Source organism: Euprymna scolopes, chromosome 12 (assembly GCF_053919585.1).
Source record: "Euprymna scolopes isolate OS-2025 chromosome 12, ASM5391958v1, whole genome shotgun sequence".
Taxonomy (NCBI): Eukaryota; Metazoa; Mollusca; class Cephalopoda; order Sepiida; family Sepiolidae; genus Euprymna; species Euprymna scolopes.
In genome coordinates, this window is record NC_136493.1 from 136,293,471 (window position 1) to 136,306,411 (window position 12,941).

A 12,941-nucleotide genomic window follows, 5' to 3' on the forward strand; every position below is an offset into this window, starting at 1 on the left:
TTTTATCTTTCTTTTATAAATAGCATGCTGGTACCACGGGAGGAAGTACAGAGTTGGACAAAAGATGTGGAAGAATTGTAATCGATGCAGATGTCGTCGTTTCGGCAGATTCTCTTGTACCAACAAATTCTGTCAACCAATCGGTAAATAAAATTATTCCTTCCACTGAAAATAAAGCTAAATACGAATATTATACTGAAATATAATTAATATCTTATAAAAATCGTTTTAAAATTCTGCTCATATTGCGATACTATCGGCGTTTCAAGTGTTGAGAAATAAGTGAGAAAGAGAAAAAGAAATGATTTATCTGCAGAATAATAGATATGAATTGTTCATAAAGGTACTCAAAAGGTAGCTGATACGTGATTGTTAGTCAATATGTTGCAGTACATGGGAACAAAACGGCTGGATATATATTAAGGGTTATTTTAAGAGCAGTTTTAAGAGTATAAATGAGTTTTACAGCAATGAGTAGTAGTTAGCGATATTCTTTAGCTTGTGACGGTTAACAATAGTTACGAATTGAGGACAATGTCCAGTTTAGGACCTCTGGCCAATCGGAGATCATCCGAGAAAAATCGAAAAGATTGGAGTCAAAGCCAGGCCAGAGTAGATCGTACCGATAAGAAAATCTCCCGGGACCGACGTGATAAGACAGCTAGCGACGGACAAAATTTAAGGTTCCTTTTACTACGCTATACGAGAGTACCCCCCCACAAGATTTAACTTACGTTCATCAAGTACTCATCTTGTGTTGTTTTATCATAAAGACGATTATCGGAGTACAATATGTTGATCCGTCAAAAAAAAAAAAAAAAATTCCATATCATAAAATAAACACACGATGTACCTTTTATGTTTACAAAGGTTTTGTACAGGCATTTAAAATTATCGTGGACTCTTGAAAATTCAGTATGTTATTGCTATACATTTTATGAGATGACTGACTAAATTTTATGATTTCAGATTCAAATGAACAGCTACAGCAAGAATTGGAATACACCCTACTAAAGCCTAGTTGTCACAGTTGGTGGATTTAAAAAATGCAATCGGGACGTGAGGATACTTTATAAGAACGATATGCAATAAAATTGTTTTAAACTTGGAAAAATGCCACATGAAAGTATGGAATGCTTCAAACTACTTTTAGACTATTAGGCATGAATCTAGCATAAGTTTTTGAGTAGCATAAGAGATTCAAGGAAGGCAGGGTGTCTGTGAGGGATGATGAGAAATGTGGGAGTAATAAGGAAGTCAGAACACCAGAGTTGATTGGCCAAATAAAGAATTTAATAAATAAGGATTTTTGTGTTCTTATAAAGACAATAAGTGCAGTTTGATGTCAATGTGGGAAATGTACACACGATTATTCGCGAGGAATTGAATATGCGGAACATTTGCGCAAAGTTTTCCCCAGGGGTGCTTGGAGAAGATCCAAAAGAAATATGTTGTCATGATCAAGATGGCATCAAGACAGTCCATACTTTTCTTCATGTGACTTTTGGTTATTCCCTAAGCTCAAGAAAACCTTAGAGGCTGTCATTATAAGACAATTAAGAAGATGCAGGAGGCTATGACTAGGGCCACTGACACACACAAGAGGACATCCATGGGGTCTTCGAGAAGTTGTTGGAAAGGCACAACACGTGCATTGCAGCCGGAGAAGATTACTTCGAAGGTGACTAGAGTTTCATGTGTGTAATATCAATGCAATAAAAGTGCCCATACCAAAAAAGTCTGGGAACTTAAGGCATTGTGTAATAACTATTTTCGTGACAAATTTTCAAATTCAACGTGTATGTTTTATTTTCTCTTTTTTTTCCTATCCAGGCTGTTGGTATGACGGGATCAATTACAGACTTGGACAAATATTGTGGATCAAGTGCAATCGATGCAGATGCACACGTTTCGGTGGATTTGCCTGTCCCAAAAAATCCTGTCCGTCAAATGGTACTTTAAATAATTCGATTTATATTAAGTCAATAACGAAAATCGTACTCAAATATTTAGTATTCTATTAAAATCTACTATCTAATTTCGAGATATTCCATATTTTGATGTTTCAAAAAATCCACTTACATAACATCATTAAATTATTCTATTTAGATTAAACCAATCTCGGAAAATTGTACTCTGATATTTAATATCCTATTAAAATCTACAATTCATTTACGAGGTTTAACATATTTAGCTTGAAAAAAAAAACAGCTACTTAAATTACATTATCTTAAAATGTAAGAAAAACATATAAGAAAATTAAGAAATCTACACAATTTTAAATTGATTTTTTATCTATTTGTTTTCTATCCAGGATGTTGGTATAATGGAAGAATGTATAAAATCGGAAAAAGTTATAAGAAGAATTGCAATCAGTGCACTTGCCGCCGTAACGGTGTATCCATTTGTACTAAAAGATTCTGTCCACCAAAAGGTAAACAAATTCGTGCTTTGTATCGACAATAAATCTATCCCCGAAAATTGCACGATAATGGAACCTTCAAAAAGTAAATAAATATATCATATAATATCATACAAATTTCTTTTTCTTGTTCCGTGGCATGTTCATGCCGTAGATGAAACCATCTCGACAAACCCGACAGGCTGCTAAATCCCACCCCCACACTGTAGAGATCCCTAGATGTAAAAGATCTTTTTACCCCAATAGTTTCTTCCCCAGAACCGCTAGACTCTGGAATTCCATTCCAGGTCCCTGCTTCCCCAACAGTACTGACGTGCAGAAGTTCAAGTGTAAAGTGAACCGACATTTTGCTGCCCAAATCCCTACATAGTACCCCAGTAGTTGTTGCCCCTGATAGTAGCCCCCTACACCAAAGTGGCAATTTTCCTTGTTTGGGGTGAAAATGTAAAAAAAAAAAAAAAAATGGTTAGCGTTCTCCATTGTTAGTCCGATTCCCTTTTGCAGACATCACATGATTTGATTTTGACAAAATACATGGGGTGTGTTACCATTACCTTCCCCAGCACAGCGGCATCTGACTCGCCTATTTGCACCTATACGCTGTCCTTAGATAATTCGCAAAGCTACAGTCGAATAACGTAAGTCTTAATACCATAAGGTATTGCTTGGCCTTCGGGCTAAGATCAAGGTTCAAAAGTGTAGTATCTGTTCCGGCAGATACTGCATTCAAAGACCATATGTGGATTGTCACTATCCAGCTCCCCTACTCCCCGGGGAGTTGATCCCAATTTCCCCAATCTGTCCACAAAAAACCGGCCTTGTGGCTAATTTGCTCAGTGGGGAAGCAAATAAATACAAACTCTAAATACCATAGAACCATTGATGTGCTAGAGATTCACCATCCTCTATGGTCATCCAACGTCCTGCTTCCAACGCCATCAGAGTTACCTTCTCTTAGATGCACGTCTTAACTAAGACTAATGGCGCATCTCTCCCAGTGAATTAATGCGCCTCCAGATAACAACATAGAAATGACTCGGCGCGGAGCTGGACATATACACACATACATATAAGAAAGCAAACATGCTCATGTATATATCTCTAGTTCTTACAGTATAGTAACCCTTCAAAATTTGAGAGGGAGGCTAATAGGTATTACACCTAGCCCAAGGGTGACCTGGAACTACGTAAGGCGGAGGCGTTCATCTTCCTCGGCTATTACGTATACTCGCATACCCAACATGCACATTTAAACATGGTTAAATTTATAAATAAAATATGTATAAATTTATAAATATTTTTTTTTTTTTTAATTTCATCTTTGTTTTCTTCACAGGCTGTTTGTTAAACGGGATGAATTACATCAACCGACAAAAGTTTTGGAAGAATTGCAATCAATGTACCTGCCTTGGTAAAAATAAAATCGGTTGTACCAACAAATTCTGTCCACGAAACGGTAAATAGAATCATATACTTTCTTTGGAATAAAATGATAACGGAAAATTAAAGCCAGAGTTAATCAAACTATACTCCTTTGCATGTGCTTACATTTGTGTATTGGTATTCATATTAAAAACCCATTTTCTATTTATTTTTAAACTGATACAACTTTGTTATATATGGGTCGTGGAATTGCATTTATCTGCAAAAGATGTCGCTAATCTGCATATTCTTTTAAGCATTCATTTTAATTAATTCCCTATTAGTTTTTTTCGATTTTCCTATGGGATGGTCATCTTTAGTTGACTATTACGTGTAATTATGTTCATGCAGATATTCTACATAATTTATACTTGCGTAATATGTGCGGAAAAATGTTATAGTAAACACAACCCCTTTTCTATATATACTAAAGTATGCATATATATATTTTAAAAAATACCTATCAAACTCCTCTGTCAGGTTTTAGTCTACAGACAAGAAATATAGGGTATTCAAACCCATGCGAAATTTTATATTTGTGTTTTAGCTGAGGAAAACCGGTGAAAAAGTGTGAAATTAAAAAAAAATACTTTGCCAGGTGATAATCGGACGACAGCATTGTGAATATGTATGCGTAACGTAGTAGCTATTGGTTCATGTTTTCATTTTTAGCCTTGCAATAAACATGTATTTATAGCTCAGGCATAAACGTCAAATGAAAAACTAAATTGCAAGCTAAACGTTTTCATTTCGATTCCCGGTGGTGGCGCACGAGTCATTTTTTTAAACTTTATAATCATAACTATACATTGAATCCAATATAATAAAATTATAAATACGAAATCTGCATTAATCAAAACATCATATTAAATCGAGTGGCCTGCTAGCATAATAATTAACTATGAAATGTTTTTTCTGAGTCTCCTCAAATTGTGACCCTCAAACACACAAATTCATGCAATCAATTAATAGAAAAACGTAAAACCTAACGAAATTATGATATTACCAAATTAAGAAAACTATACAATTTTAAATGTATATTCTAATAGATATATTATTTTAAACAAAGAATGTTTGTATAAATTATAAAATTAGTAAAACGTTATGGAATTACAAAGTTAAGGAAAGTATGAAATTGTAAATGTATTTTCTAATCGTTATCATCTTTTTAACTGAAAATCTTGGTATAAATTATAAAAAATAGTAAAACGTAACTGAATTACAAAATTAAGAAAACTATACAATTTTAAATGTATATTCTAATGAATATATTATTTTAAACTAAGAATGTTTGAATAAATCATAAAAAAATAGTAAAACGTAACTGAATTACAAAATGAGGAAAACTATATAATTTTAAATGTATATTCTAATGGATATATTATTTTAAACTAAGAAGGTTTGAATAAATTATAAAAAATAGTAAAACGTAACTGAATAACAAAATGAGGAAAACTATACAATTTTAAATGTATATTCTAATGGATATATTATTTTAAACTAAGAATGTTTGTATAAATAATAATAAAATAATAAAACGTAACTGAATTACAAAATTAAGAAAACTATACAATTTTAAATGTGTATTCTAATGGATATATCATTTTAAACTAAGAATGTTTGAATAAATTATATAAAATAGTAAAACGTAACTGAATTACAAAATCAAGAAAACTATACAATTTAAAATGTATTTTCTAATGGATATATTATTTTAAGCAAAGAATGTTTGTATAAATAATAATAAAATAGTAAAACGTAACTGAATTACACAATTAAGAAAACTATAAAATTTTAAATGTGTATTCTAATGGATATATTATTTTAAACTAAGAATGTTTGAATAAATTATAAAAAATAGTAAAACGTAACTGAATTACAAAATGAGGACAAATATACAATTTTAAATGTATATTCTAATGGATATATTATTTTAAACTAAGAATGTTTGTATAAATAATAATAAAATAGTAAAACGTAACTGAATTACAAAATTAAGAAAACTATACAATTTTAAATGTATATTCTAATGGATATATTATTTTAAACTAAGAATGTTTGTATAAATAATAATAAAATAGTAAAACGTAAGTGAATTACAAAATTAAGAAAACTATACAATTTTAAATGTGTATTCTAATGGATATATTATTTTAAACTAAGAATGTTTGAATAAATTATAAAAAATAGTAAAACGTAACTGAATTACAAAATGAGGAAAACTATACAATTTTAAATGAATATTCTAATGGAAATATTATTTTAAACTAAGAATGTTTGAATAAATTATAAAAAATAGTAAAACGTAACTGAATTACAAAATGAGGAAAACTATACAATTTTAAATGTATATTCTAATGGATATAATATTTTAAACTAAGAATGTTTGTATAAATAATAATAAAATAGTAAAACGTAACTGAATTACAAAATTAAGAAAACTATACAATTTTAAATGTATATTCTAATGGATATAATATTTTAAACTAAGAATGTTTGTATAAATAATAATAAAATAGTAAAACGTAACTGAATTACAAAATTAAGAAAACTATACAATTTTAAATGTATATTCTAATGGATATATTATTTTAAACTAAGAATGTTTGTATAAATAATAATAAAATAGTAAAACGTAACTGAATTACAAAATTAAGAAAACTATACAATTGTAAATGTATATTCTAATGGATATATTATTTTAAACTAAGGATGTTTAAATAAATTATATAAAATAGTAAAACGTAACTGAATTACAAAATTAAGAAAACTATACAATTTTAAATGTATATTCTAGTGGATATATTATTTTAAACTAAGAATGTTTGTATAAATAATAATAAAATAGTAAAACGTAACTGATTTACAAAATGAGGAAAACTATACAATTTTAAATGTGTATTCTAATGGATATATTATTTTAAACTAGGAATGTTTGAATAAATTATATAAAATAGTAAAACGTAAGTGAATTACAAAATTAAGAAAACTATACAATTTTAAATGTATATTCTAATGGATATATTATTTTAAACTAAGAATGTTTGAATAAATTATAAAAAATAGTAAAACGTAACTGAATTACAAAATTAAGAAAAATATACAATTTAAAATGTGTATTCTAATGGATATATTATTTTTAACTCAGAATGTTTGTATAAATAATAATAAAATAGTAAAACGTAACTGAATTACAAAATTAAGAAAACTATACAATTTTAAATGTATATTCTAATGGATATATTATTTTAAACTAAGAATGTTTGAATAAATTATAAAAATTAGTAAAACGTAACTGAATTACAAACTTAAGAAAACTATACAATTTAAAATGTATATTCTAATGGATATAATATTTTAAACTAAGAATGTTTGTATAAATAATAATAAAATAGTAAAACGCAACTGAATTACAAAATTAAGAAAACTATACAATTTTAAATGTATATTCTAATGGATATATTATTTTCAACTAAGGATGTTTGAATAAATTATATAAAATAGTAAAACGTAACTGAATTACAAAATTAAGAAAACTATACAATTTTAAATGTATATTCTAATGGATATAATATTTTAAACTAAGAATGTTTGTATAAATAATAATAAAATAGTAAAACGTAACTGAATTACAAAATTAAGAAAACTATACAATTTTAAATGTGTATTCTAATGGATATATCATTTTAAACTAAGAATGTTTGAATAAATTATATAAAATAGTAAAACGTAACTGAATTACAAAATCAAGAAAACTATACAATTTTAAATGTATATTCTAATGGATATATTATTTTAAACTAAGAATGTTTGAATAAATTATAAAAAATAGTAAAACATAACTGAATTACAAAATTAAGAAAAATATACAATTTAAAATGTGTATTCTAATGGATATATTATTTTAAACTAAGAATGTTTGTATAAATAATAATAAAATAGTAAAACGTAACTGAATTACAAAATTAAGAAAACTATACAATTTTAAATGTATATTCTAATGGATATATTATTTTAAACTAAGGATGTTTGAATAAATTATATAAAATAGTAAAACGTAACTGAATTACAAAATTAAGAAAACTATACAATTTTAAATGTATATTCTAATGGATATATTATTTTAAACTAAGAATGTTTGAATAAATTATAAAAAATAGTAAAACGTAACTGAATTACAAAATGAGGAAAACTATATAATTGTAAATGTATATTCTAATGGATATATTATTTTAAACTAAGAATGTTTGTATAAATAATAATAAAATAGTAAAACGTAACTGAATTACAAAATTAAGAAAACTATACAATTTTAAATGTGTATTCTAATGGATATATTATTTTAAACTAAGAATGTTTGTATGAATAATAATAAAATAGTAAAACGTAACTGAATTACAAAATGAGGAAAACTATACAATTTTAAATGTATATTCTAATGGATATATTACTTTAAACTAAGAATGTTTGAATAAATTATAAAAAATAGTAAAACGTAACTGAATTACAAAATTAAGAAAACTATACAATTTTAAATGTATATTCTAATGGATATAATATTTTAAACTAAGAATGTTTGTATAAATAATAATAAAATAGTAAAACGTAACTGAATTACAAAATTAAGAAAAATATACAATTTAAAATGTGTATTCTAATGGATATATTATTTTAAACTAAGAATGTTTGTATAAATAATAATAAAATAGTAAAACGTAACTGAATTACGAAATTAAGAAAACTATACAATTTTAAATGTATATTCTAATGGATATATTATTTTAAACTAAGAATGTTTGTATAAATAATAATAAAATAGTAAAACGTAACTGAATTACAAAATTAAGAAAACTATACAATTTTAAATGTATATTCTAATGGATATATTATTTTAAACTAAGGATGTTTGAATAAATTATATAAAATAGTAAAACGTAACTGAATTACAAAATTAAGAAAAATATACAATTTAAAATGTGTATTCTAATGGATATATTATTTTAAACTAAGAATGTTTGTATAAATAATAATAAAATAGTAAAACGTAACTGAATTACGAAATTAAGAAAACTATACAATTTTAAATGTATATTCTAATGGATATATTATTTTAAACTAAGAATGTTTGTATAAATAATAATAAAATAGTAAAACGTAACTGAATTACAAAATTAAGAAAACTATACAATTTTAAATGTATATTCTAATGGATATATTATTTTAAACTAAGGATGTTTGAATAAATTATATAAAATAGTAAAACGTAACTGAATTACAAAATTAAGAAAACTATACAATTTTAAATGTATATTCTAATGGATATATTATTTTAAACTAAGGATGTTTGAATACATTATAAAAAATAGTAAAACGTAACTGAATTACAAATTGAGGAAAACTATATAATTGTAAATGTATATTCTAATGGATATATTATTTTAAACTAAGAATGTTTGTATAAATAATAATAAAATAGTAAAACGTAACTGAATTACAAAATTAAGAAAACTATACAATTTTAAATGTGTATTCTAATGGATATATTATTTTAAACTAAGAATGTTTGTATGAATAATAATAAAATAGTAAAACGTAACTGATTTACAAAATGAGGAAAACTATACAATTTTAAATGTATATTCTAATGGATATATTATTTTAAACTAAGGATGTTTGAATAAATAATAAAAAATAGTAAAACGTAACTGAATTACAAAATTAAGAAAACTATACAATTTTAAATGTACTTTCTTAGTTTTATATTCTTTTCTAATTTTATATTATTTTTAACAGGTAATGTTGGTATAAATTATAATAAAAAAGTAAAACGTAACGAAATTACAAAATTTTTAAAATTTATAATTTTAAATATTTGTTTTTAATTTTTATATTCTTTTAAACTGAGAATGTTCGTAAAAAATACAAAATTAAGAAACGTATTCAATGTTTAATTAATTTTCATATTGGTTTTTCATACATAGCATGTTGGTATAACGGGAAGAAGTACAGAATTGGACGCTATTTCTGGAATAATTGCAATCGATGCATATGCCGTAATAACGGTAGATTTACGTGTACCAACAATTTGTGTCTACCAAACGGTAAATAAAACTTTATAATCTATTGAAAGTAGAACGTACTAAGGAAATCGTATTCAGAGATATACAATATTTTATTTAAACCTATGTTTCACTTTCGAGTGTTTCCATATTTGAACCACTTGGAAAAGCAAATCAAAAAGATGATAATGTCGCCATAAGTATGCACTAAAAAGAAATTCATGAATAAAAAAAATGTAAAAAATATAAATGCATTTTATTTATTTTTTCTTCTATGGAGCTATTAGCGTAGCTATATTGAATTTGTATGTCGCATCTGTTGTTGCAAACCTACGATATTTTAGTCCAGAGGGGAATTCCTGCGGCTACTCTATTAATATAGAGATATACACATACATATTTGTTAAATCATTTTGATTTTTTGATGCAAAAAGAATAAATTATGCATCTTTATAAAGATATCTTTAAGAAATTGACTGAATTTTGAAAAACTTGTACTAATTTTTATGCATTAGTCAAGTTATTTCTAGAATTGATTTAAGTTTGATAAAATATCAAATTAATAAAATTATAACACTTTGTTAAAACATATTTGAGAAATGAATCCTCTTCAAATAATTACTATTAAACATATTTCAATGTAAAACAAATCAAATAAAGTATATACTATACCGAAGCGGCACTCACCTTAAGGAAATCGAACCGGTTTTCTCCAAAGGATGAAGTTTCATGCGAGTATGAAATTTCACGAGCGGTCCCTAGCCGCATGTATATTCCCGCCAGCAGAGATGATGGCATTAGGGTTTTGCAACTCTTGCAGAGTGGTTTCAATATCCTCTTACATTCCCAAATGGTCACCCATCTGGTACTGACCAAACTCAATGTTGCTTAACTTTGGTAATCTAATGAAAACAGGTGTGTCAACATGGTGATGGCGTATTAACTAAAGTAGAATTTAGTCAGTTTATAATTTAGATAAAAAAAAATAAAAATATGCATATGTAGAGTTTATTATAAACTAGCAGAAGGAATTCTAATCGATACGCTTGCAATCGTCACTCTATATCGATTGTACCAACAATTTATATTGTCTACTGGCAAAAAAAAGCAATCTAGGAAATTGTACCTAGAGATAATCGGGATCTTATAAAATATACAATTCTACGATTATTTCTAGGTTTTCAATATTTTGATCTTTCAAGAAAGCAAGAAATAAGAATTATATCATAGTTCGCTTGAAGCATTTCTTATCGGATAAAAAGGTGTGTTTGAAAGCTTGTCAATGCATGAATTATTCAGTCGTTGGAAACAAATAAATAAATATATAATCTTCTTCTCTTCTCTTCTCTTCTCTATCTCTTCTCTATATAAATAAAATGAACTCATTTTTTCCCGTCGTATTTTGACCTTAATAGGATTAAAAATCAAGATATTTCATGCAAATATAATATGCACAAACGGCAGAACAATATCTGAGGTGTGTTATAGGCTTATTATTTCTCAAATTCCTCGATAATCTTAGATTTCTATACTTTTTCTGCTGAGAAGTTACGGCCAAAATCGGTTAAGATCAATGGAAGTGGTAAAATATTTTCTCTCTAATAAATTCCTCCTCCCCCTGCCACCACTTAACACCGTTTGGGGATCGTTCACAAGGAACAGTTGAGAAGAGAACACCGGTTTGGCTTCGTAGTTCTTTCATGTGAAGTTATTTAAAATCACTAAACTAAGCTGCAGTGCTCTGTGGCGTAGTGGTTAGCGTGCTGGACAATTCACATTATATTTTCACGTTCGCGCCGACCTACCGTAGTCGTTTTTTTTTTCCTAAACAACTGGAATGGACTTTTCTTGGTGGCCGAACTGTTAACGTTGCAGATGTTTTTTTTTTCACACTTTATTTTCCTACTTTTACTCATGACTCCGGGTTTGATCCTTCCTACTTACCTACCATAACATTTTTTAAAACTCCCCCCCCCCGTCCCGGAAACAAACACTCGGGCAACGCCGGGTACCCCCGCTAGTAATAAATAATTCAAAATGTTCAATAATTTTCAATAAATATTTATTTACCTGACGCTAGATGGTATATTTCTATATATACCCTCTACAGCTAAGGTAAATAAATACTTATTGAAATATATTGAACTCTTTGAATTATTTATCATTATGTATTTATATATATGTTTCCAGCAACCAAAAATTCTTACATTGACAAGCCTTCAAACACAACTTTTAAAAACAAAAAAAAAAATGTTGAAATCATAAAATAAAGATGAATCAAAACATGAATTTATAAAAATTGTATACACCCTAATTGTTGCCTTTGCTTTATACACAGGCTGTTGGTATAATGGGATCAATTACAGTCGTGGGCAAAAGTTCTGGAGAATGTGCAATCAATGCACGTGTCGTCCTAGCGGGAGATTCTATTGTACGCGTAAATTATGTTCACGAAAAGGTAAATATAATTTTTCTGTTAAGAATAAAGGTATCTCCGAAAATCGGACTTTGATAATCAGTATCCTATTAATGCCTACGATTTAATCTTGTTTTTACATGATTTGATCCTCAATAAAGAGAAGCAAATATTATCATAAATAACAAAATAACAAAATAAAGACATTTAGTACTTTTTAAATTTTTGCTTCCTACTAAGACTGTTTGTATAAGTAGAAAAAATACAAAAATCTACAAATGTTGTATCAAAATCCATAAAATGCTAATTGTAATTTTATTTTTATTTTCTGCACAGTATGTTGGTATAACGGGATTAAATATCACATCAGAGAAACGTTCTGGAAGAATTGTAATCGATGCACCTGCCGTCGTAATGGTAGATTCTATTGTACTAACAAATTCTGCCCACCAAGCGGTAAATATAAATATATTTATATTTCAGTATAGCGTGTTCAGAAAAACGTGTTTAAAACTATTGATATTTTATCAAAATCTAAGATAATATTTTTCATATTTTGCTCTTCCAAAACCAAAATATATTATGAAATTATAAATTAAATGAAAACATAATAAAATTAATA

General features: G+C 27.1%; 1 protein-coding gene across 41 annotated transcripts in view; it reads left to right on the forward strand.

Moving 5' to 3' along the window:
• LOC145291506 (uncharacterized) overlaps positions 1 to 12,941 on the forward strand; it is a 351,327-nt gene that overhangs the window by 159,467 nt on the left and 178,919 nt on the right. For all 41 annotated transcript variants that reach the window (XM_080137468.1, XM_080137469.1, XM_080137432.1 and 38 more), the window contains 7 exons: positions 24 to 143; positions 1,834 to 1,953; positions 2,315 to 2,434; positions 3,759 to 3,878; positions 9,826 to 9,945; positions 12,242 to 12,361; positions 12,656 to 12,775. In XM_080137468.1, coding sequence (XP_079993594.1) covers positions 24 to 143; positions 1,834 to 1,953; positions 2,315 to 2,434; positions 3,759 to 3,878; positions 9,826 to 9,945; positions 12,242 to 12,361; positions 12,656 to 12,775 — 840 coding nt within the window. The remainder of the gene's footprint in view (positions 1 to 23; positions 144 to 1,833; positions 1,954 to 2,314; positions 2,435 to 3,758; positions 3,879 to 9,825; positions 9,946 to 12,241; positions 12,362 to 12,655; positions 12,776 to 12,941) is intronic.